Raw genomic sequence first — 26,327 nt, forward strand, 5'->3', positions numbered from 1 at the left:
CATGTTGTATTAATGAGTTAGCAGACTTGTTTCCTATTTACCTGAACCCACCAATAGAACACCATTAATGGGGCTATGACTATGAGGAACATTGGGGTGAGGGCAGAGCATATGAGCAGCACATTCAGTGTGTACCAGAAAGTGCGCATCCATATGTCAATATTTTCTGGGATGTGGGAGTCTATAGCATCCACGTCTTTGCTGAAGCGGTTTAGTAACCGCCCAGTGGGGGTGCTCTCGAAGAAGCCCTGCGGAGCTCGCAGGACCCCCTGAAGCATGTTGCGGTGCATGAGCTTGGCTGCCTGCAGCATACTGTAGCCCCGGCACAACAGGCAGTTAACCAACAACAGCACACCTGTGAGAAGATGGATGGAAGGGAGGGATCAACAACACCGCCGTTACATCGAAATCAAAACGGCAGCTTCTGAGAATAGATTTAACCTAAGGCTCGACATATTTTGCCAACCAGACTTTAAAGAGCACTCATTCATTCATTCAGTGAGATATTTCTATTGAGCGCGCTTGAGAAAATGAAAGATTTGACATTTCTTGTGTCTGTACACCTGATTTCATTAAACCTGTTAGAGTCGGCAAACATGAGGCTGAGGATGGCTGTAGCACAGACTAAGTCTGAAGCTCAGTTTGTAGGTGAATAAAGTTGTATTTCAACGTTTATGAAACTGTTTTTAATGTGGGTTTGTCACATCATGGTTGATACCTACATAGAGGATGAGTCAGTGCAATCCTCTTCCAGATCTAAGTTTTATACACATACTTCTGGGACTGAGCAAGAGAAACTTGAAAAACTGTTTTTAAGCATTTTTTATCCTCAAAGTATTAGACCTGATTTAAAAACATACTCAAATGATTCAACATACTTGTTATATTGAAATCTAATTTATATATACTTGTTAAAAAATAACCCTGTTTTAACTCCTGCTCTCCACTAGAGGGAGTAACTCACTCAAAGACTCATAGATAGATAGCGTGCACTGCCTGTCTGTGTGTGTGTGTGTGTGTGTGTGTGTATGTGTGTGTGTGTGTGTGTGTGTGTGTGTGTGTGTGTGTGTGTGTGTGTGTGTGTGTGTGTGTGTGTGTGTGTGTGTGTGCGTGTGTGTGTGTTTTTTTGTGTGGAAGGGATGTGGAAGCAGGCTGCAGGCAGGACAAGAAGAGTTTTTGCTGCGGGGAGAGCAAAGTGAAGTTGGTGGCTGAAAAGAAGAAAACCACTGCAGACTGCAAAGTTGGGTCATGGACAACATCTCACGCTACTGAGAAAGAAAAGCTAACAACTGGAAGGTTAAAAGCTGCTTCGCCAACATGCGTGTGACATGCCATTCCAGGAAGAGAAAGAGTCGAAGACTTGAAAGAAAAGAGGAACAGAGAGCATCATGGGGGCCTGAGTACCTGCACAAAGACGTATATGAAAGCCAAGGGTGCTATGACAACAGCAAAGATGGGTGTGCTGGAAACAATAACAATCATGGTGGAGAGAGAAACGAAGACGGTGCCCAGTAACATGAGCACAGTTGCTGGGAGAGCCTCGTCTATGATGTAGATGTCCTTGGAGAAGCGGTTGATGACGCGTCCTATAGGCGTGGTATCAAAAAAAGACTGTGGGGTGTGAAATTTGTTGTCGAGCAGATTATAATGCAGCTTCTTGGCTGCACCGATGTTCCCCATGGCTAGTGTGAAGGAAGAGATCATGACCAGGAGACCTAGGAAGAACCAGAAGAGGTGGAGTGGAGGGAAAAAATAATGGAGAAGAAAGTTTAAATGTGAAATGAGAAAGCAATGGGATGCTTTAACCCTGAAGGTAAAGATGTGAAGGCTGAAGATCAAACCAAAGAGAAAAGAAGAGTTAAACATGATGCTAAATATCCACAACCTGAGAGCAACCTGAGAGCATTCAACCACCCAAAACAAGTCAAAGTGATGTAGTCTGTAATGTTCATGTTCGAAACCTTAATGCACTGCTGAGTAAATTGCATAAAAGGAACAGTTTGATTTTCTACAAAGCAAACACATTCATCTCATTATAATGAAACCAGGAGGAACAAAACTGTGTGGGTGGACGGGGCGTTCGGCAGTATGGAGATAAAATAGCTGTTCAGGTTCAGTAACATATCAGCACCATGATGTGGCAGCACATTAAACACAGTTTGAGCCTCTTTGACTAAAAACAAATCTTCAGTGAAATATTTAATTAAAATAAGACATATTTGGGTGATTAGTTTTAATAATGTTTGTAATGTGTGTATCTTCTTACCTTGTGCAATGCCCAACGCTGCGTACACCCCCACCCTCATATTAACATTTTCCTGAGTTTGATTTCTTAAGGCATCGTTGGTCCACTGGCTGAGCCAGACGTTTGCTCCGATGGCTGCTGCACTCTGACAGCAGTACAGGAAACAGATGAAAACAGACAGCAGAGGTCCCACAGCCTTAGCGTACTCCAGGTACACCTTCATTTTCACCTGGATAGAAGTGATAGAGCCTTTCAGTTTGAAGAAGGTCAGTTTAAAGCCTCATTAGGATTATAACCATGCTGTATTATTTGAAGATACATTTTTTTTTTCTTTCAAATTTGTGTGTGATTTTGAGGACATCACAGAAACAAATGTGAAGGCTTGAGCTACAACTTGAAGGTTTAAGAAGTAGCTACTATCAAAGTGCAATGAGAACCACTTTACACTTCTTGTCACATTCAGACACTGACGGTAGAGGCTGCTACAGAAGAAGGGCATCAGGTTTAACTAATTCTATTGTTATGCTTTACAGTCAAAGCAGTAAAGCAGTTTGATTAACAGACACTTTACGATTCGATGGACTGACCCTGCCTGTTTCTGCTGTCTCTGCCTGGATGAGCTTCTCCCCTTCGTGTGGTTTCTTCTTCTCTTGGAGCTCACTTTGTTTTCTCTGGTTGCAGGGCTGCCGTCTCACTGAGCGGCACCTGGGGTTGTTCTCACCATCTGCTGAGATGATGCTTATCTGCCTGTAGAAGGAAAAACTGTCAACGCCTTTCTTTGGGTTGTTTTATTGAATTTTCTATTGTTTTGAGATATTTTCTTTACCTTATAAACTTTCTTTTGGCTTCATTAATCACAGGCTCGTTGTCCACCATGTCTGTGTGGTTACTAAGAGCATCCTCAGGAAACAACTCCTCCTCTTCTAGTAAATCCTCTGTAAAAATATTACATTAATGCTTGTATTCATGAAGTATAAAAGAAGTAGTGCAGAGAAAAGCAGTGATTCTCTACCAGTGGCCTCGTCCTCTATGACATCCTCCAGCGCGTAGTTCCTGAGAAACTCTGCGAAGGCTCCGTTCTGCTTGAGCAGCTCCTGGTAGGAGCCCATCTCTGACACCCTGCCCTCCACCATCACCACGATGTTATCCACCTGAGGCAGGAAGCTGATGCCATGTGTCACTAGGATACGTGTCTGCAGTGTTGAAAGAAGCCTCATTATTAAAAGACCTACATACATATTACAACATCAAACAAACCTGCAGATGAATGTTAACACACCTTTTATCACAAACAGCTCAATCCACATTCCATTTATTCACAGACACTAATAACAGGATGCAACTAATCCCATCCACACACATTTACACACCACTGGCTTTGTCACTGGGAACATTCAGGGGTTTTCCAACAGACGCTGAGTCATGCAAACTTTTGGAGACCAAGTCTCCCACAGAGTCTCAGTGAAATATGATGTGTGCCTCTCAGCAGAGAAACAGGAACTCAACTAACCTCTTATCAGAAGCTGGTGTCATAAATGTGAAAACAAACAAGCAATAAACTTCAGAGACCTACAGCTCACCCTATAAAGAGATAAGATAAGACTTCCCCTGATTAAATGAGTCCTCAGCTCAACTCAAAACCCAAATTCATGTCAACATGCTACCTGTGATACATATATATTTTTAATTCTTACAAGATTCTGGATCATATTCAGAGTGTGTATGGAGATTGCATCCATGTTTTATACAAACAAAATTTTCCCTTACATAAGTAACCCATTTAACCCTATATGTCTATGCATTAAGAGTAGATAAGCATCTATGACATAGAGCAGGCAGTGCTGTGTGTTATAGATGAACATAGAACACTGGATAAAGTTACTCAGCCATCAGCAGCTGCTTCTGCAAACTGAGGTCTCTAAAGGCCTTGGATGCCTGTACAGCTCTAATGACAGGCCATCCAGGAGGTGTTGAGATATTTTAGCCTGGACTTAAGTCTTGAACAAAGTGAGTTGACTGGAAATGCATGAAGTAACGTTAGAAATGTTTTTACTTAATGCAAAAGAAGCCAGAACAGGCCATATCTCTATGTATAACATGACTTTTACATTTCAGCACAAGCTGCACTAAAGATGAATCTTACACATTCACTGACACAAACATTTATACAATAAAGAAACAATAAAAATAATAAATAATTAAATAGATAGATAGATAGATAGATAGATAGATAGATAGATAGATAGATAGATAGATAGATAGATAGATAGATAGATAGATAGATAGATAGATAGATAGATAGATAGATAGATAGATAGATAGATAGATAGATAGATAGATAGATAGATAAATAAATAAATGAATAATACACAAACAGATGGTCTCTCCTTACCTTGCCCTTTAGCACACCCTCTGGCCCAATCAGGTTGTCAAATATATGTTTGGCCACATGAGCATCCACAGCCGACAGCGGGTCATCCAGGAGGTAAACTTCAGCATCACTGTACAGAGCTCGGGCCAGACTCACCCTCTGTCTCTGCCCACCAGAGAGGTTGATGCCCTGCAGGACGCAACATCAAAACTAACTTTAAGACATGCTTTTTTAAAAGTTTCATTTCAGCAGAAAAGAAATATAATCAAAGCAGGGAAATGATTCATTGGATGTCGCCAGCCTGGTCTTTGATGACAAATAACAAGAACTACTGCCAGGAAACAGGAACCAAAGCAGGTTCCTGGAAAGACAGAGCAGTTACTCAGTAACAGAAAATAAAAGAGCTTCTCTCAGAAACCTTTTCTCCTATCTCTGTCATGTCTCCTCCAGGCAGAACTTCCAGGTCAGGGGTTAAGGCACAGGCGTTCATCACACAGCAGTACTTCTGCTCATTGAAGGGCCGTCCAAACAGGATGTTGTCCCGCAGGGTGGCGTTCTGTATCCATGCCTGCTGTGGTACGTAAGCCACTGATCCCTGAGGAGAGGAAAAGAAGTAAAAGAGGTGTCAGCATCGTTTATCAAAATAATTTCCAAACTTCTTTACAGATTATTTCTGGACAGCTGGAGTGCATAGGCAAACTAACAGATAGTATTAACTTTCTTTCTCTGACCATCGCTTTAATTTTCATTATCTGTCTTTTAGTTACCTATCACAGGAGACTCTGAGGTCAACTGAATGAACTGTTGTTCTACCATAGCGTGACAGTGTGAGCCAAAATATGTCTGAATAGCTGTTTTTGAAACTAAAATCTCTAAATCTGCCGTGTTTCACTTGTTTTGGGGTCTTGGCACCAGTAGACCAAAAGTCAAAAGGTCCCATGACTTAGACTTCACACATTCTTGAGCAGTTGCATCTTTTGCCAATTTTAGGCAGCTGACACTTGAAATTGTCAGAGTGCATGTATTAGCTTTCTGCTGCTTTCCCCCCCACTCTACTTTGGTTTCCAGTTACTCCAAATGAAATATTTGACTCTGTAGCAGCTTAATTCCTTTCTTTGTTCTCCAGATTTCTCTGTTTGATTGCAGGCATCACCCCATAGTGTCAAAAACTAACATTAAACCAAACGACCTGTTGGAAGAAGCTAAAATGCGCTTTCAAGTTGTGTTGAACTGCAGATGGGGTTTGCATGTGTTTTTTTCTCATTTTTATCAATCATTTTAGTTATAAAGTCTTCATTGAGCATCTTTATTGGAGGGAAAATGACAAATTACTCAGCGCCTACCCGGATAGAAACCTCCCCCTCCAGTTTCTCCATTTCCCCCAGCAGTGCAGAGATCAGCGAGGACTTCCCACAGCCGACATGACCGACCACGGCTAGCAGGGAGCCCTGAGGCACCATGACGTTAATACTGAAAACAAAAAAATCAAGTGTGAAAAGAAAAGCCCCAGGTTTAATGTGACAAGTGCAAACAGACAGGAAGAGGCATTTAATGACATACTTGTGCAGAACAGGAGGATCATCTCTGGCCCAAGTGAATTTACCGTTGATGACTGTGACGGAAAAGTCTGTTGGAGGAAGACACAATACAAAATTATCAATATTTTTTATTTCTGCACCTTTTGAATTGACAAGAGTGTGAAGTAGTCTGACAGAAGGAGGGCTGAAAGGCAATTCAGGTCTGATTAGTCATCTAAAAATATTCACAACCCTGGAGCCGTAGGTGAAATGTCAGATCTTTTTTTGAAGTGACATAATGTAAGTTTTCTTCAGTTACTAGAGTCGCTGACACCCGTTAAAAGTCTGACATTTCTTTTACAACTACAAAAAAATAAAATAGGAAGATAGGAGAGTGAAAAATGCAGTTTTAACTTAAGGAGGAATCATGCTCAAGTTCACCTGCAGCTGTGTTTTTTCTGTCCACCGAATTTGGGTCCAGCTCATCGTGACTCAGGAAATTTTGGATTCTCTTCAGTGAGACGCTGGCCTGCCGTTCAAAACAAGCACACGATGTAAACAAACCCACTGGAGGGAAATAAATATGTCACAGCAGAAGAAAAATCTCCCACCTGAACCAGACTGCTGATGACTTGGGGAAGCATGTTGAGAGGAAACCTTAGGATGTTAAAAAGTGAGAGCGACACAAAAGCCCTCTTAGCATCCAGGACGTTGTTCTCATCCACCGTCACGTACACAGCAAATGTTGTCAAGGCAACCTGAAGAAACACAGCAGCACACCGGCATGAGATGACACGGCTCATCGACTGACCCCAGAGATACTCAGCAGATAAACACACTTCATCTGAGTCCAACAAGGACTCAGCAGTTACCTTTTTGCAACAGAGGTTTAGTTACTGATATGGATCAATCACACACATAAAGACTTTAATCTCAAACATTTTGACTTTCTTTACTTTCATTTTTCAAACTACAACTTATTCTGGACTTAAATCTCAAACATTTTATGTTGTTTTTTTTTTTATGTGGCCCTTATTCTCTGTGGTCATTTAACAAGAATATTCCCACTGAGATGCAAAATCTCTCACAAGTGAGTCCAAGCAGAGACAGCAGCATAGAAAGTCCCCGACAAAGAACAGACAATAACAAATACCTTTAAAGTTTCTGACCTTTAAAACTTCACCCTGACACAAAAACTGACGTGGACAGCTGCCGAATCTCAGAAAAAAAGCCGCTTTTCACTTCAACCTCCTCTGCATTATTTGTCTTGTTGTCATGGCACCTGCACAGACATCCTCTGCTTGTAATAAGACAAAACTAACAAAGCTCCTGAATCATCTCAGGAGTTCACTGAGTTTAGATCCGGGTCAGGAAGCAGGCAGTCAGCTGACGGACAGTGCGCTGCTCTGGCATTTGCACTCAGGATTTGTCCAGACTTGTTTTGCGATTAATGATTCCCTATTTATGGATGAGAGTGCAGTTAAAGTTGGCTGTCCAAGAGGAGGAATGTGTTTCTTCTCATGCTGTTACGCTAGTGTGACCATCCACTGGTGGTTAAAGCTCCAAAAAGCCGTCGAACACTAACTGCTCAACCAGACACACACAGTTAGAGACTCAGCAGGAACCATGCAACTCCAAACATCAACAACATCTCTGCATTCACGGGCTGATGACTCCAATTGTTGTGGTTATTTGGGGTTTTGTGTCCAATCAAAGCACAACTTGGCTTAAAATGCCTCTCAGAAGTGTTGTGTCTGGTCTGTGCTGCTTTCAGCCAGCTTTAGTGAAAGCAAGTGTAATATTCCTTGAAGACAGCAAAAGCAACACCATAATGACGCTCCAGCTCTGATTCCTGGTAATCTGATTATGATTTATTGATGCTGGTATCCTCATGCGAGTGCAGCTGACTGCTCCAGATCAAAACTTTACATTGAAGCAGCAAATCAATACTGAAGTGCATGAGCCAATCGTTACAACTTCCTGACCTTGAATGTACCTGAAATCAGCCTCAAACAAACATCTAATCTCTACTCCCCACATGTCATGTCTCAATTCAGCTGTCCCTTCTGAAAGCACTAAAAACTTGTACTTCACGAAGTATGCTCTTTTATTCATAAAGCTTAGGCACCATGAGAAATCAGCCCCTTAGCCTCCTAACGCTTACTATCACTCTGAGGGGGTGTAAAAACCTTTCCGTTGCAAACATTAATGCTACTGGGAAAAGAAAATCGTATCTGGAAGTCATTTAACCCTTACTTCTGGATATACAAGAATTTTAGACACCTTTAAAGTTCCCAGAGGTAAATCTCACAGTGTCATCAGAAGAGGACAGACACCAACCTACGGTTTGAACAACGACTTCATTCGTGCAGCCTGTTAGATTAGCTGTAACTAACATTTAACATTAAAATTATACGTGTTCAGTCAAATCCTTATTCCTTGTTTTAATACACTCTTCCTGGAAGTCGAGCTTTCAGACGTACCAAGAAAGGAGCGCTGGTCCAGGCCATGGTGGAAAGCGCTCCCAGGTAGGCGGTCTTGCGCAGAACGTTGAGCTCCTGCTGTCGAATGGCCAGGACTTTTTCTTTGAACGAGTTCTCCCAGGCGTAGAGCTTCAGGACTTTGATGCCGTTCAGGATCTCATTCATGAGCTTGATACGAGCGTCTTTGTACTGCATCTGCTCCACCTGAGAGAGGAAGAGAAGATGGGTACAGGAACTTAGATCACTAGATATTTCTGCAACAAGGAAGATGTTCAGGCTGCCATCAGAAATAGTAGCTTTAGTTTCAAAAACAAAGCATTTCTTTTAAATTTAGAGATGATATCTTATATCCACCACCGTAAGTATTGAAGGAAGACTTAGGAGAGTTTATTTACTGCAGAGTTTGTTCTTCATACCTGATAGGCTCTCGTCTTCATGGCGATAACAGCATTGAAAGGAATCAGCATGATCATGACAGCTACACCGGCCAACACGGATGGACCTAAGTTCTGTGGTCAAAACAGAAAAAAATTGAATTTATAATTTGAAATCTCTTGGTACATGGATTTCCAAACATATTAATTTCTACATTCTCCAGGTATAGCTTGTGAACGTACCTGCCAGAGGAAATATAGAGCCAGCATGATCTGCAGAGGAGCAGACCACAGCATGTTGAGGAAGGTGGTGAGATCCATAAATCTCTGTGCATCCACTGACATCAGGTTTACGACCTCGCCCACTGTGGATGAGCGCTTTGCAGCATTTGTAATCACCAGAGCCTGCAGACACAATGTGGGGACAACACTTCAGTAAAGGTTTGATACATGTGAAGCTTAACATTCACGCTTAATGTATGTTTAAAATGTTAAATGAGAGCATTTCTATCGTACCTTCCTGTAGATGGCGCCGATAAGGGCTGTGCGTACATTCATACCGGTGACAAAGCAATACTGAAAGTGGCGATGGAGGATGAGCGTCTGCAGGACGGCTATAAAAAACATGAGGAAGGCCAGAGAGTAGCCCCACCAGTCGGGATCACCTTTCTGTTCAGTGAACGAGATCAGCATCCTGCAGAGCAAAGACGGACAGGAAAAACGACAGAAATTAATTAAAGAATGAAGTATGTGTCCCACAGTCAGCTAATTAGCTTTCACATTTCGAAATTTGTCTGCCTTCAGCTAGTCTTATTTTGTCAGATTCAATCCATCACCACTCTGAAAGAAATTACTCAGAAATCCTGTGATCAAAATATGAAGCTGTTGAGCAATTTATGATTTCCTAGATAGAGCAGAGACTCTGCTTTTTAACTCAGAGCTGGCAGAAAAAGGGATGTAATGACACAGAAAAGGAAGTGTAGTTTCGTAGAAAGAAAAACTTGAGAGATCAGAGACAGAGAGTTTTACTTTTGAATAACACTCATCCTAATCTGAGATTTTTGCCTCCAGTGACAAAAGCAGCGCCAAGTTGTTCTAAAATCATAATACACACCATGTTTGTGGTGAAACACAGTGGTTACACAACTGTTGACGGCCGCAAAAGCTCCATCCTGATTTACGAGAGGCATAAAATATTTATTACTCAGATTTTGGATAACAGACATTCCAAAATATAGACGCTCTCTATACTACGATAAAGCATCATGCAAAACACATTACAATATGCAAAGAGACAGTCTGGAAACAGTACTCTGCTGTGCTGAATGGAAATGTGCAAATACACTGCAGCATGTGAGCTTTCCTTCCTACCTGAGCAGCTGAGGGTTCACAAAGGTGATGACATCCTGCAGGAGCTTGAAGGCCGAACCAATCAGAAAGTACGGTCCAAAGGCTTTGATGAGCGATCGCAGGAAGGACGGTTGTTTGGGAGCAGCTTTCTGATTGGACAATAAGACTTCTACTTCCTCCGGGCTGCTTTCAGCTCCTCCGACGTGATTGGTGGTTGATGGCGGGGGTTTGGAGTACAGAGCGTGGCTGGAGAGGTTCTGATCACTGCAGGATTTAGAGAAGAAGGGGGTTAGATATTTCCAAAATGACTGCATCAAAGAGATTCACTTTTAAGAGAGGTGTAGCTCCTACAAGGGAACCAATGCACTGCAATAGTAATACAACAAAACATTTTTTTAACTGGTGCCTGGATTTAATGTGGAAAAAACTCCAGATGATGGCTGAAGCCCACCTGAGAGAGTTTCTATGCACGTTTAATAACAAGAGAAGAAGACAGCATGTGTCCCAGCTGACGATGCTGTGGAGTTTAGAACTAGAGCAAAAAACTTATGGAGGTCAAGTACAAACTTTGCATCTATATGGGTCTCTCCTCATGTCTGCCCGTGCAAGGAAGGGAAGGAATGCAGGACTGGGCTGTCTCAAGAAATGTAGAAAGTATTATTTTTACAAACCCAGAAGTCTCAAGTAGCATTGACATTTTACACAGAAATGTCAGAAAGAATCTTTATTTCTCAGTCACAGCAACACAGCTCTCCTTTCATTGCATCTCTTATAAACCTTCAACCAAAAATGAGACAGAACTATGTCTGAAACTATGAGTTGACAGTAAATCCTGAAACGAAAGGTGAGCTTCTTAGCCTCATCGTCTTTCAAGCTTTGTAGGGAAGAAAGACACAAAGCTGATTCAGAAAACCAGGAAGCTCATTACAGCCAATTCTGGAGCATCATTGTACATATGAAGTAAATATGACCTCCTTAAGGTGCAATTAACCTATATTGACTCTGAAACTAGAACAGACATGGAGGAGGTTCCTATTTATGGCTTAAAATCCAATCCTTGTGAATGCGTCATCACTTTTACAACTTAATATAGGAAAAGAATAAAGGAGGAGAAAGACCAGACTTTTTTCTTAACATTCATTTAGGAGTTTCCTGTTTCTGATGATAGCTGCACAGGTTGATCAGTCTGAGGCTAAGCGGAGGAGTCAGTTGCTTCTAAGTGAAAACATAGAGCTGTGGAAAAAAGGAACTAATTACGTGCAGATAGAAACTACAGAAATCCTATCTATGAGGATGTTATGATGGCTTCATTCAGTCAGATCAGCATATGCAAATCACACAAACAAACATTCACACAGTAGCACTGTTGTGAAAGGTCAGAGACTGAGACCTCCTGTTTATCTTTCTGAGTAACTCATTTACCTTTACAGTTATCTAAGCAGATAAAAAATACACGTCTATGTCAATAACAGACTCTCACTGCACTCATATATTTTAAGTGAAGCTGCTGTAAAAATAATGCACAAAAACTGTCCCACAAAAAGTGGCTTGCAGGCAAAATTCAGCAACTAGCTCATAAATGTAAGATTAAAAAACTGTATCAGGCGCTGCCACTTCCTTACAGCCTCTCTTTGACGTAAAGCCGTACCCTCTCCAGCTGGGTAAAATCAGTGACACCTTCACACATGTGGACAGTGAGGGTTAATTGAAGCCTTGCACTTATATTTTTGGAATCCAAAGATTGCATGCTATTATCAGTGCTCACATATTTTAAGGAGAAATGTGCACATGCGTGATGTAATGGTGGTTAAGTAAACCAAACAGTCTATATTGTAAAACAACTTAAAGCACAGGAGTTTGGTTTCAGCAGGGAACCAATTGTTGTCTGCAACTTTTAAAGAATCCAGCTTTAAACCAAACAGGTTTCCATACCGCAAGTGAAAAGACCTCATCGAGCTTTTCTATATCACTTTACAAGTTGTTCTCAGAGTAAACACAAAGAAACTTCAGTACAGGAGACGAGCAGAGCAGAGGTCATGCTTCTCAAGGCGTGTCAAGTGTGTTTGTGCATGAAATGCCTCTTATCTGTGATTCTTTACTTCAGGCTGAACACACTTCAGCTGAAGAATGTGATGTTGTAAGAGTGTAAAGTTTCATGTTCTGCAGCACACTGTAGAGACTGCAGAGGCTGGATTAAGAGCTTTGAGACAGTGGACAAACAAAAAGCATGTGAGGACTTTCACATACTCTCGCTGATGTCTGCAGGTACTGGAGGCGAAACTTGCTGCTCATCAGTTTAACACAGTTCGCGTTTCTCAACAAATAGCAGCAGATGAGAGTTTTTTGCAGCCAGAATTAGAAGAAAGAAAAGCGTAATCATCCACTTGTGCAACTGAATCTAAAAAAGACTTAAGCACGTGCCTTCAAATATGTAGCCACACACACATACACACAAAGAGCCCTGCCCTTTATGACAACATCCGCTCCACTCTCTGTTGTAACAAGACAAGCGGGGGTGGAGCATCTGACTTTGACACCATGCAAACGTGAGTTTTGACTTTCATACAGGAGCTTAACATGCACTGAGGTAAACTGGGCGGTGTCTACTTCTTCCAGGAAAACTGGTTTACACTGCAAAAACTGAAATCTTATCAAGTGATTTTGTCTTATTTTCAATAGAAAATGTCTTTTTAGACTCAATATGAGCCACATTCACTTGACTTGTCCAGAAAAATGTCTTGTTTCAAGTTATTTAAAGACAAAAATGAGGTCTGAATTTCTTGTAACAAGCCAAACAAATCTGCCAATGGATCAAGAGAAAAGTTACTTGTATTAAGACATTACTCTAGTTTCAAAAAAGTTTTCTAACAAATTTTTCTTGTTCTATTGGCAGATTATTTAACTTCTTACAAGCAATTCAGACCTCATTTTTGTCTTTAAATTACTTGAAACAAGACATTTTTCTGGACTGATAAGTTGAATGTGGCTCATATTAAGTCTAAAATGACGTTTTCCACTGAAAAATAGACACAAATGCTTGATAATATTTCAGTTTTTTGCAGTGTACAAAGCCAAAGCTGTAGCAGAGCAAACCAGAGTCTTTGTTCATCTGTCAGGTTACTGATGAATGATTTAATGTTATTGTCCTTCCAAAAACCAATGCTGGATTCATCACATACTTGTTTTATATTTCTCACTTCTCTGAGAAAAGGCCATATTTGTTGTGAAATGAATGACTCAATGAGTTAAATATGAAACACCTCATGTCGTATTTCATCAACATACCTCTTGGTTTTGGTCTGCTCCTTCTCCCACTCCTTTAGAAGTTTGGGTACCATCACCTTGGAGCTGTCTCTCTTATTTAGTGACCACAGGTCCTTGGCTTCCAGGGGCATTTTGTAGCCTTTGATGGCCATGCTATGAGGAGAAATAACCAGTTATTATATGTCAAGAAAGTCTGCATTAACTCTACAGAAACGCTTCACTGCTTCCTGAATTTCTATCATGCCTTTTATTTTATTCTCGGGTAAAGATATGATTCAAAGACTAAAATCCATCCTCCTTGAGACATGTCATCCAGAGCTCCATACAACACGCTTAATTAGGTTTCCTGGATTTTGCTAATTATCATTCTGCACCAGTGGATCCACTGTCACCGGAAATTGGCTTAACGTGCTCTCTGGTTCAAGGAGAGACTGGCTTACAGAGGCGCAGAGAGAGGATGCAGAACTTCTGTGAAAAGTAAAAGGTGGAATAGCTTTTCGTGCAGGAATCAAAACAAATTGAGTTGATAACAAAATTCCTGTTTTTAAGGTCCCATATTATGCAAAAACCACTTTATTAAGTCTTTTAGTGAACTTTGTGAGTCTTTGGCTTTCCTCCCAGCCCACAAAATGTGATATTTAATGACAAAACCTGTACTTAGTAGTGCTTGTGAATGTAAAATCCTGACCTAAAACGAGCTGTTTGGATTTGGGGGATTTGCCGACATCAGCGATTCTTTTTTTGGCCAATCAGGAGCAAGTCTGACCTGATTGGTCCACCAGAGCAGATACCCCCGAACCCTCTTTAGCTGCGGTTAGCCTGTTGTATCAGCCCGTAATGTTACGGTAAAAGAGCTTCGCTGTTTTCTAAACATTGTGCACTCGGAGCTCGTGGCGCCGCTCTCAGTGGCGGTGAAGAGCGGGGCGGTATCAGCGGTGGCTCATTTACATATGAAGGTCACGCCCACTAAATCAGAGCGTTCTGAACAGAGGGGCTATGAGAGCCTGGAAACAATGCTGCTGTGCTTGATTTATTGGCTTTTTGGACCAAAACATGTTACTACCATTTCATGAAGACATCAATGATCCATATTAAACTGCAGAAAAGGAGCACAATATGGGACCTTTAGGGCTCAGGATACAAATCATCTGAAGCATGAACGCATATAAAAGAAAAAAAGATTATTGTACTCAAAGCCGGTCGCTAACTTCTTGCAAGCTGCATGAGTGCTAGAAACTGTCAGTAGCTAGCTGAATTTTAGCCTTACTTATACAGTAGTCTGGTTTTGGAGAAGTTATTTGAGTGAAACTTAAGTTAATAAAACAAAGATACACTCCCCGTGGCTGCACAAGGAGCATTACAAAGAAAAGCTAAGCTTTTCTTGCTTGTGAAGTAAGCCAAGGTAACCTTTTTGTGTGTTGTGGTCTCTCTCTTCTTATAAAACACTTTGCTGATGATGCTTTGGAGAACCACGGCTTGTTGGTTAATTACGTAAGATGCTGTTGGGTTTTATTGCTTCTGAGAGTTAGGGGCGGACGAATCGCAAATGAAGAGCAACATATGCTTTTTTAATTTTTTTCTTTTCATTTTATTAATGAAGCAAATCAGAATATGTCCATCAGTGTCAGAGAGCAGAGTGAACCCACCTCGTGAACCACCAAAACGTCACAGTGGAGAGGAAACCTGCAGTGGCTTCAGGGCAGGGATTCTGACAAGAAATGAAAAATTTTCAGAAAAAAAAAAATAGGCCAGAGAGGTCAAACAAGGACAGGAGGGACGTACTTCTGAGAGCAGCCAGAAACAGTTGTGATTTCTGTGTCTGTGTGTGACCTGCTTTAACAAGTGTGGAGTGGCTCCAAAGCTCACACTCAGACTTTCAACCACTCAGAAGACTGATTATACAGAAGAATGTCAACAGCTAAATAAGACACTCTTACTCTACACACACACTCACACTCACACACACACACACACTCACACACACACACACACACACACACACTCACACACTCACACACTCACACACTCACACACACATATGGCTTCTTGGCAGATGATGAATCACGATGTTCGACTCACAGGGTCCGTTACAACGCTGGAGAAGAGAGGAGGTTTCTCATTGAAGCAGCTGAGGATCAGCTCGCAGACCACCAGGGCGAAGTAGAAATAAAAGGTGGTGAAGCGCAGCTTGTCACTGACTTCGCTCTGAAATGTCAAACGAGGACACACACACACACACACACACACATACACACATATACACACACAAAGAGATATGTATGTGAATGATTTACATGCAGGTAATTAACAGTTACATTTTGAAGTATACTTGAGTCTGGAAATACATAAGTTAGGAACACTGATCATATCTTTACAGTGGCACGAGAATGTGGGCGGGAGTAAGGGAACATTTTGTTCTCAAAGATGATTTGTGAGAAGCAGGGAAAAAAGGCGAGGGGAAAGACATGAGCAATGACAAAAAGGGCTAGACTGTGACGGCTAAAGACTGGGTCAGAGCATTTTACACAACTACAGCTCATATTTTGGGTTTTTGTGGTCTGTTATGATCAAAAACTGAACAGAAGCGGTCCAAAGAAGAAAAAACAGCAAACCAACTACAACCCCCAGGTCCAAACACGTTGAAATGCAGTAAAAAAAAATGGGAAAAAGAATAGAATTTGGAGGTTTTCTAATTATTTAAACCTTGAATTTAAATAGAATTGTACAAAGATGCAAGCTGACATAGAAAATTTTGATTTTTAAATAAAAATGCATGCCAGTTTTTATCTTGGACAAAATGTTCCAATAAGATGTGTCAGGGGAACAATGCATCATCTCTTCTTTGAAGAACAAAGAGAGCAGTTTCTGGAGATTTAAAAAATGAAATTTTGTCCTTTTCGTGGCTGCTATAGGCTCTGGGGTCTCCTTTGTCATGTATTTGTTCCATACTGTTTAATTTTAACCTTTTTTTTATTCATAAAGCACCCTAAAAAGAGAAAATTCAGCACCAAGGGGCTTCTTTAAAACAGATTATACATCAGCCAGTATAAAAAAAAATGATGATATACATTACAAAGCGCTACTTTCCTCCCCCGCTCAATCCTTTGGATCGTCTGAACAGAGGTCAAACCTTGAAAACACCTTTCTTACCACAAATCTCTTTAATTTTTTAAATCATATTTGGACTAACTTTCTGGATCAAAGCGATTATCCCAGCTCAAACCTGCTGTGGCCCGGGCTGACCCAAACACACGGCTGCCTCGTTCAGCACCTGTCTTTCTAATAGCCTGACCCACTGACCGCCTGAGGCTGCGCTCACATGTTTGTTCGATGCTTGGTCAAATGAGGGAGGCCGCCACGAAAACAGGACATATTCTGCATTTTTGGTAAGAGCGAAAGAAATTTAAGGTTGCAACACAACCAGAGCCTTTAGAAATTAACAGACACACCTTGTGCAGTCTGCAGCATGTGGAGATTTGGTCTGCAGAGGTCAAATAAAAACTGTTCGGCCTACACTTAGATTTATCACACAAGAATCATACAGGCTCCTGACATGTTGTCTATCATTTGATGACTTGTATTTCTCACACCTGTCTGGGCAGGTAGACAACCAATTACTCAGCTCTAAAACCTTCATTTAATTATTTTTCCTTTTTGTGCCTGCTTGCAAACAGCTTCTCTGCAAAAGATACAGAGCATCTGCGTTAATGTGAAGGGTTTCCAAGAGACTGATAACTACACATCCACAACCGAGATCTTTCTTGAACATGCATGACATTAAAGGGATCGCTTTTTCAAAGTAGAAGATTGATAAAAATGATCAATTTGCTTTACTGCCTTTTGGAAATGCTGCAGGCTCTGTTTGGTGTAAAAACTGCACCTCTCTGCCATGTTGGATTTGACTGAAGACACCACCGTTTGCACGCTGATTGGATCTTTTTTTTACCACAACATGTCCCTCTCTGATTCTTTGAACCCCAATCACAAGACCCAATCTTTGAGAGGAAACAGATAAAATTTGCTTTGACTTGCAGCAGGCACTTTTAACAGCTCTAAACTCTTTCACATCTTAAATGAGTAATTTAGCTGTGTTTTCCTCACTTTATTATTAGCATCACTGTTCAGATTGCAGAACAAGTGCCTGTCTTGAGTGAGTCTGATTGCATGAAGCTGTGAGAAAGCTGCGTGAACTCAGAGAATATAGCGGCTGCTGGAGGAAGAGTGCCGAGCACTCTTTGTTGCTGCATCAACACGAATGTTATCTTTTTGTTAACGGTCGTAACTTTGACTAAAGCAGCAGTAAGGTGACCTTGTTTTGCTATATAAAGAGCACTTCTAATCATTTTTACAACTCAGTTTCAAGCTTTATCCTCTGGTCTGTGGTATTTATTAAAAACTGCACTAAAACAGTCTGCGTGGATATATTAAGATGCCTGCAGGGCTTGTTTGCTGCTCTGTCAGAGAGCTGTGCAGCTCTAGAGGTGAGATAAGTATGCCAGGAACAACAGCCCTACTATTCCCTCTCTGCTTAGTGCTGGCCTGGACTGAACCCTTCAAAACACTCAATATAAGCTCCAAACCAACTCTTGAGACAACAGCGGGGGCGGGGATGCTGCTGCAGGGTTTTCTTATATGTCATGAACAATGAGGATGATACTCTGTGGAAAAGAAGGGGAATATCAAATGAGACCATAGGAAAGATAACGTGAAGCAAGAGCAGGAGGAGACAGGTGTAAGAATCCGGTGTACATGATGAGGAAGATGATGAAAAGATGAAGGCAGACACGTGAGAGGCATCTGAGGGCTGAGGCTTGCTCTCACCTGGCTGGAGGCCTGCAGGATCTTGGAGCGGAAAGGCACGATGGCACACAGCACAGACAGGAACCAGAAGATGAAGAGGACCCCTGAGGACTGAACCCCGCGTAACCTCTCAAACTGGATCAGAAACGTGGCCAGCAGCTGAGACAGAAGTGGGTGAGAGGGGGAGGGAGGGGGGCTGAGTTAGATTACTGAGGTCATGCAAGGTGAGCCACAGTCTGAGTGGGTCAGTCTGTCATATTGACTGGTCCTCCATCAAACAGCAGCAGGAGGGTTTCACCTGACATTGCCCAAAGAGAATAAAAAGCTTGCCTCAGACACACTGCTCAGGTTAGAGGCTTTCAGATGCTGACAGAACATGATGTGAAGTGAAAAAAGATCTGACACTTTAATGTTGCAACAAAACTTTGGTTTGAGGTTTGCATGAGGAAATGTAACTGTTGCAATTGCTGCAAACTCTGCAAACATAAATTAACCTTTCAAGACCATAGACTGTAAAAAACATGGTCTCCTGACCTCAGTTGGCTGTTTCTTAAATGGAAATGAAGCACATCGGCTATCGCAGCCATATTGGTAGGGGCAAGGGCTTCGCATACAGCTATAGGGCATCTGTGGGTCACGTGACCTGAGCTGTGCCTCTGATTGGGCAAGCTTGTGATCTTAATATTCTCTGAACGGCTGAGTTAGAAAAAAATTCACCCCCCGTACAGTGTGTACCGATAAGTTAGTGACTCAGATAGGAGACATTTTTTGAACCAGGCTGTAAATAGGTTAATTTCTGCTTTGAAAACTGCTTTTTCTGGCTTGGTGTGTATGTCACTTCTGGTACTTCTGGTGCCAGCCTCAAGCGGACACTCAAGAAACAGCAAATTTTACATACATCGTTTTTTTTCACTCAAATGGGTGTAATGTTGTGATTTCACCAAAAGATGATGTGGGCAGAGTCCCTAAATGTGGCTAATCAGAGTTTTTAAAACATGAAGTATCATGGGTCTGAGAGGGAGAAATGTGGACACTGGGTTATATCTAGTTTACATCCTGCCAAAACTGTGAAACATGATGCTTTTAGGGATTACATTCAGGACAAAATCAGTTTTCAGAACCGATTTGCAGCACACCTTATGAAGCTGTAGCTAACACAGGCACAGCAGTGCTTTAGTTCAATGTCATCAAGCTAACGTTTCTTCAATGACAATGAGTCACCTGGGCAGGCTATCAAAGTTTAATCACTGTTTTACGGTTCCTTTTTCCTTTTTTATAAATCTATAAAAGATCACCTTTCACCATCAGTGACTTTGACGATCTTTTACTGCTTTCTGTCCCTTGTGCCTGATAACCTGCAGCGCCTGAAACACCCACTCTGAAGGCGCACGGAGAGACAGAGAGATTCTTCAGTGTCTCTCCTGTTAATGCACGTATTAAAGAGTGATGTCTCGTGTTAAATATGAAACCTTCGTTCAGCTGTGCACTGCCAATGTCACCCTTCACCTGCTTTATTCATTGGGAAGCACAGACTCATTACCAAACCTCATTCACATGCTGATCACAGCCCAACAGACAAAAACTGGTTGGAGAGACTTGATGAAAAGACATTTTGCAGGATTTTTAAACATCAGTTGCATGTATTGTGCATGTCATTTTTATAACTTGGTGACAATGATATCACAGCCAAGAGATTTGACAGATACTTCACATGTAAAAGAGTAAATTTGGAGAAAAAACATGCACGAGGTCAAAGTATTAACTCAGATTAATCAACCACAATTACAGCAGTGAGTAACAGACTGATTTGCTGGGTGACAAGTCAGAAAATCATGACTATCATCATCTTTCAAACCAAACATTGTGACACTTTTTTTCATATTTGTTGAGAAATCTTAAAATCAGGATCAACCAAAGGACCACCCAGATCCATGACACCAGGGTAGCAAAATGACTTCATCAATGAAAGTGATATTTTAAGAGCATTGTTCTCACATCACTCACTCCTCTGTCCACTCCTCTGAACCCACCATCAACAAACTCAGAGAGCAGGAATGTGCATTGTGGAAATTTCTAAAGCTTCTTAAAAAGTTCAGTGAGGTTTGCACGAAAAATTCTCCCTCGTCTTTTCAAACAGTTTGAGGATTTTAAATCCTTATAAACTTTTGACTTTTCATCTGCTGCTGCTGCATGTGAACTCTTTTTAATGACGAGTCTTTGCCAGAAACTCTTTTGTATTTGTCACATAAAACATTTTCTCTCAGTGGAAGTCAAGCTGATTGCACACAAATTGCTGTTCAATCCTAGACCATATTGTTCTGTCAGATTTGTACAACAAAAATCAACTCAAAGGTTTAAAAACAGACGGTAATCAACAGACGGCAGAGTTAAAGCTTCTGGAGAGGAGAAGGAGCGTGTCTTCCTGTGAAACAGGAATGGAGCAGACTATCAGTATTTGTACAGGCTTTGGTCAGATGACTGCTCTTACTGGCTTAACAAGCTGTTCTTTCTATGGACTGGTGTTTTATCAGATATCCAGCTGGAATTCGATAATATAAATACTGTTTTTAAATCACCTCTTACATTAACTTCATCTTTGAAAATAGGAAAAAGACCATTTGACTTCTTTTGAAATATGCAAAGTTCATGTCCTCAGTGCTTTTAAATTAAAGCTTAACATTTTGCTTCTGCATCCTTTTATTCAGAGCTTCTTATCAGCGCTGAAAGAGACACTATCTTTTATCATAGTGTGTCCTCAGATAACATCTCTGCAGTGTGTTATGCATCCGCTTGCATTTGTATATTCAAAAAATGTTTGTGTAACTCCAACATAATATCTATATTTGACTTCAAGTCATGACTTATTCAACACTCAGTCTGAAAGATTCACATGTATTCCCACAGAAACACATTTTCATTAATAACAAATAACAAAACTATATTTTTTCCACAGTGTTTGAGATGTTTTTTCACGGATGTGTGCTCACCATGGTCATGCCGAGAACCAGCGGGGTGATGAAGTAAATTGGCGGCTGGTTGAGCCCCTGCCGCAGCTCGTGGAATGTGTAGAAGAGATCCGTCCAACACACGATCCATAACAACAAACCAAACACCTGAGAGAAAATAAAAATACAGCAAGAGAAAGAGGGGCGTGGAGGTGAATAAACAGATATTAACACTGTAAAAACAAAAGGAAGTGGAGGAGGGGTTCATTGGCTGATAACCATTCTTGTCTCTGCACGATAGGGTCGAGTTTGTGGCAAGTCCTGTACTCCTCACCCTTAAATTTACATTGGCTGACAGAATATTTTTTCAGTGCACAATGAGTGGAAAAAGACAAACTGTGAGTTGTTGAGTACATATTTTGAACCACTTATTTATTCTATGAGAGATTCACCAAGATGAATTTAAAATGCACATAACAGCACTGCAGTGTTGTCTCCATGTGTCATTTCATGCATCCACATGACCTTGTGGAGCAAAACGTGTGCAACATGTAAATAATTGCACACCCTTCACAAACACTCCTGCTCTGTCCTTGTGGCTCCACCTCGCACTGGACTCTCCTGTGTCTTTGTGAAGCTCCTGTCACTACCTCAGCTGCAGCAGAGCAACATACCTCCAACACGCAGGGTGGATCTTAGCTGAAGCGTAACGTTCCCACTCAAAAATATATAGGAATACAAAGCAAGAGAGTCATCACTTACTGTTTTGAATCTGTTCATTATGGACATCATGATGTAGCCTCTGTTGTTCCTCTTGAGATAGAAAAGGTAGATGGGACTGACGACCCACAGGTAGATGCACGGCACCCATGACAGCACAGAAAGCTGGAAACACTCTGGGAGGTCGGGCCGATCTGTGTGCAGCGTCTGGTTGGCTACCTGTAGGTAAAAAACAGCATAGGGAGAGCACTTTAGCTTTCACTCCTGCATCATCCCGTATCAAATAACCTCAGACAGCCCTCTCTGCGACGTGCATCATCACACCTCTACCACCCACTCAAACAAACTCTGCTTCATCTAAACAGATGCTCTCCTTTGGGCTGGAATGTGTAAACTGTTAGAGAACATTTTCCCATCTCTTCAGTCCCAGAGGAGGAGAAACATGAGGAAACATGTGGAACGGTGCAGGAGCATCGTAACTTGAGTTCACCACGTTAACAAGACACCTCTAAGAAGAAGCTTAAAAGGTCACTTAAAGTTATTCAGAGACGTTTATTGTAGACATGGCCAATTTCCTTAATTTTGGAGGATCAGTGATCGGCCCATCCTTGCATATGAAACTTATCTTATATACCTCCGGAAAGGTCTGACTCAGGACACTTTATTGGTTGTTAAAGTTAAAAGTAGGGATAGACCGATTGTCAGCCGGAATTGTGGAGGCCGATATTTGGCATTTTGGGGCATATCAGCATCAGCCTTTTTTTAATCCAACGATATGAAACCAATTCCAAACTGTATTGTTTTGGCTCTGATGCAGCTGTGCCGCTGTCTGCAGTCACTTCTCGGTCCCGAGCACTGTCCCACCCACAGTACCATCTGATTGGTTACAAGCAGAGCCATGGCTCGAGTAACAGCCAATCAGCAGTGAAAGCTGTGCGCATGCAGCGCTGTCTCTCTCTCGCACGATACATTTTTCTGCCTCTTAAAAAATGATGAGAAATGTTTAAAACTAAACTGCAGACATTCAGGAACTGCTTGTTGATGCTTCTCTGCACAGTGTTTCTCCATCTACCTTATGGAAGCCCGAGGTGGTCAAAAACATTTAAAATCAGTCATGTACAAAACAGAAAATTAAACACGTGCTTGAAGGCATTTGAATGCAGTTAAGTGTTGAAGTTTATATTGTTCAAAATTTTTACGCAAATATTTTTACTTTGACTGCAAATTAATATCGGCTTCAAACATCAATTATCGGCCTCCTCGCCTACTAATTATCGGTATCAGTATCGGTATCGGCCCTAAAAAGTCCATATCGGTCTATCTCTATTTAAAACATAAAAATTGTATTGTTTCACAGGTATTGTTTAATGATTTTCAACAAAATAAGATTGGGACATTGAAGGTATATGCTGTCAGTTATAAAAAATAAAAATAGGTATCGGCAGGTCAGACTTTTAAAAGACAGGAGTACAGATGAGATCATTTCAGTCTGGGTAAACAGAAGCCACACTCACTTAAATGAGATGATTAAGCTCTGTTCTGTTGGATGAGAATGATTCATTGAGTGAAAATATTTTTTGGGGTCAGGAAACAAAATTGAATCATTTCCCTTCATCGTTTTTCTCGGTTCATTGAGTTTTTGACTCAGTGATGATGAAACATGCTGGGAAACATTCAAAGAGTGAACAGAGTTACAGGAAGAAGGGGCTCAGGCTGAGCTGGAGCTGGAGCTGGAGGTAAATATGAATGTTACATAAACTCACTCAACTTAAACAAGGCAAACATAAGCTCTGAGTCAACATCTCTGAGACGCTTTCAGCAAAACTGATCATCCTCGTCTTCTTTCTATCTTTAAGCAAAGTTAAGGTGGATACTCAATCTAAAGATTATTTGTCATGAAAATATTCATGCTGTAATACTGGGGTTTTTATTAAAGCAGCTTTCAGTTAGCAAAAAGAATCTTTATCCAACTAAACTCTCAGCTTACTGGAATATCCTCAATTGTTGGGGGTAATTGGATTGGAGCAGCTTGTACATGAAAAACAAATAAACACTGAAATATGGCTTGATTATGAAGAGAATCTTAACTTTTTAATGAGCAACAAGATTGTTAATAAATATGCCACAGAGCCACCAGAGACAAGCTTTATGGAGCTTCCTATTTTAGGCACTAGTGTTATAAATCACAAAAAGAGAAAGCACCAAAAACCCGGACACGCGGAGCAGACTGAAGCTTTTTTCCTGCCGTGTGAAAAAAAAGTGGCTCCACATGTGATCATGTATCGATATCAAACTTTTCCATGACATTGTACGAAACAGTATGATCATTTATTTTGCTGCAAGAGAACAATAACCGAGCAGTCCAGAGGACATCCGTTGAAGAAAGGTAAAGTAAACATCAGTCGGAGCTGGACGCAGCCTTGACACGACAGTTATGATTCTCCTCTGGACAAACACAGTTGAAGGCCCACCCACAGACACAACCAAGATAAACACAGCTGCCAGCCTCCGGCCATTCACCATTCATCACCACGCCCTCCTGCTGCAGTGTGTGTGTGTGTGTGTGTGTGTGTGTGTGTGTGTGTGTGTGTGTGGCTGCAGTAAGTGTGTGTGAAAGTTGTGTGCTGGTTAGAAGGTGAAGGGTAATTGGTCTTTCTGGTAGGATTTTAAGAGGGCAGCACAGAGGGCAGCTGGAAAACGCTTCCCACTTCATAAGTTCTTCACTTTTGGCTCATGAATCCCAAACACGCAGGGAGCATGTAGAAGTGGTGGTTACAGAACTCTCTCAGACAGCAGAGATGGTTTTTACCTCGACTATAAACCTGTAATTAAGCCCTTTAAACACATTTCTGTCAAATACCCAAAATATATTCAACACCAACCCCAAACACTGATGCACCATGGCCCTTTTTTGGCTACACGCACTGTAGTTTGGTCAACAGTCAATCTGTCGAATCTGGCCATCAACAAAAATAAACCCAATTTTTTTGATGCTTTGGAAATTATTTTACAAACAGAAGCAAAACAATTGCTCTGGGAGGTTCCCCCGCTGTGTTTTTCGACATTTTATTTTTGGTTAGAAATCATCTTAAAGTGGTTGTTACCAGCTCTACAACTGTTTTCTAGACTTCCATTTAATGCCTGGTTTACATCACTTTGTACATTATTAAGCTGTCTTTTGGAGCCAGTGGTGAAAAGATTCAAACAGTTAATCCAATGTTTGCCAAGCACCAAGGAGTTCCCTGGATTCCCACTCCAATGATGATCCTCTCCTCATCTCCCGTGTCTGTCTGGAGATCCTACATGTAACCATGGCTGCATTGTTTACATGTGAACTCAGCTGTTAGCAGCCAGTTAGCATGTCAATGCTAACTGGTGTAAGGCCTGATGTCTTCCCACAAGGTGAGGAGAAGGAGGTGAGGACGACCTGCTGGTTCTAAGGTGTGAGTTAAGAAGTGACGACATGGACCTGTCCTTCCATCCATCGTTATTGGGAACGTAAGATCTATCTTCAATAAGATGGGCGAGCTAGCTGTGCTAACCCAGCAACAGAGGAAATACCAGAAGGCAGAGTAGCATCATGCTATTCACAGACATGGCTAATGGAGCTAACATCATACACCCACGCCATGTTGGAAGAGCTTCACCTGCTGTGAGCAGACAGGATCCAGGAGACAGAGACTGAACAGACTGCTGAAGAAGCTCAGTCCTGGACCCTGTGGAGGTGGAGGCTGGCTGAACTGGACAATGATGGACGAGCTGTCATCATCTATTTTCTTATGGACCTTTTTGCACTTTCTATACACTTTCTTACTTCTGTTTTCTCGATTGCTGCTGTTACTTCAACTTTGTTGTACTTGTTACAATGACAATAAAGTTCTATTCTATTGTATTAGGGTGTTTAACACCAAGATTTGAAGCTATTTTCAGTAATTGGAGACATGGGCTTTTGTCACCTTATAAAAACACCCGACCTGCATTACAAACCCCCCTCCCACACATTTTTCTGCACTGAGGTAACTTTATCTCGACACCAAAACACAGCCATGCTCCCACTATAGACAGCTGGAGGTCATATGTAACATAGTTACCCCACTGTGGCGTTTCATGATGAGGGATTAGAAAATAAAGAGGGCAGTGATCTAAACCCGTCTTCTTAGTGAAAATCATACAAGCCCTCACTGGCAGAGGAGTTGGCAGAGACTGAATCTTTTTGCTTCTCCTGTAAAATTCACCTGAAAAATGCTTCAGAATTTTA

General features: G+C 41.4%; 1 protein-coding gene across 2 annotated transcripts in view; it reads right to left on the minus strand.

Annotated features, from left to right (window-relative positions):
• Positions 1-26,327, minus strand: part of abcc3 (ATP-binding cassette, sub-family C (CFTR/MRP), member 3) — a 46,430-nt gene that overhangs the window by 7,603 nt on the left and 12,500 nt on the right. The window contains exons 2-23 of one of the 2 annotated variants that reach the window (XM_074662531.1): positions 22,112-22,288; positions 21,392-21,517; positions 18,426-18,563; positions 15,684-15,809; positions 15,251-15,312; positions 13,626-13,757; positions 10,362-10,604; positions 9,507-9,684; positions 9,234-9,395; positions 9,033-9,125; positions 8,617-8,820; positions 6,745-6,891; positions 6,575-6,662; positions 6,177-6,243; positions 5,960-6,086; positions 5,035-5,211; positions 4,638-4,805; positions 3,258-3,438; positions 3,072-3,180; positions 2,833-2,992; positions 2,267-2,474; positions 42-355 (exon numbers count right to left, since the gene is read on the minus strand). In XM_074662531.1, the coding sequence (XP_074518632.1) occupies positions 42-355; positions 2,267-2,474; positions 2,833-2,992; positions 3,072-3,180; positions 3,258-3,438; positions 4,638-4,805; positions 5,035-5,211; positions 5,960-6,086; positions 6,177-6,243; positions 6,575-6,662; positions 6,745-6,891; positions 8,617-8,820; positions 9,033-9,125; positions 9,234-9,395; positions 9,507-9,684; positions 10,362-10,604; positions 13,626-13,757; positions 15,251-15,312; positions 15,684-15,809; positions 18,426-18,563; positions 21,392-21,517; positions 22,112-22,288 (3,387 nt within the window). Of the gene's footprint in view, positions 1-41; positions 356-1,404; positions 1,716-2,266; positions 2,475-2,832; positions 2,993-3,071; positions 3,181-3,257; positions 3,439-4,637; positions 4,806-5,034; positions 5,212-5,959; positions 6,087-6,176; positions 6,244-6,574; positions 6,663-6,744; positions 6,892-8,616; positions 8,821-9,032; positions 9,126-9,233; positions 9,396-9,506; positions 9,685-10,361; positions 10,605-13,625; positions 13,758-15,250; positions 15,313-15,683; positions 15,810-18,425; positions 18,564-21,391; positions 21,518-22,111; positions 22,289-26,327 lie in introns of both variants that reach the window. The other variant, XM_074662532.1, reaches the window with a different exon arrangement.

Source organism: Halichoeres trimaculatus, unplaced genomic scaffold (assembly GCF_033239565.1).
Source record: "Halichoeres trimaculatus isolate MK-OKI-2021-1 unplaced genomic scaffold, fHalTri1.1 fHalTri1_scaffold_23, whole genome shotgun sequence".
Classification (NCBI taxonomy): Eukaryota; Metazoa; Chordata; class Actinopteri; order Labriformes; family Labridae; genus Halichoeres; species Halichoeres trimaculatus.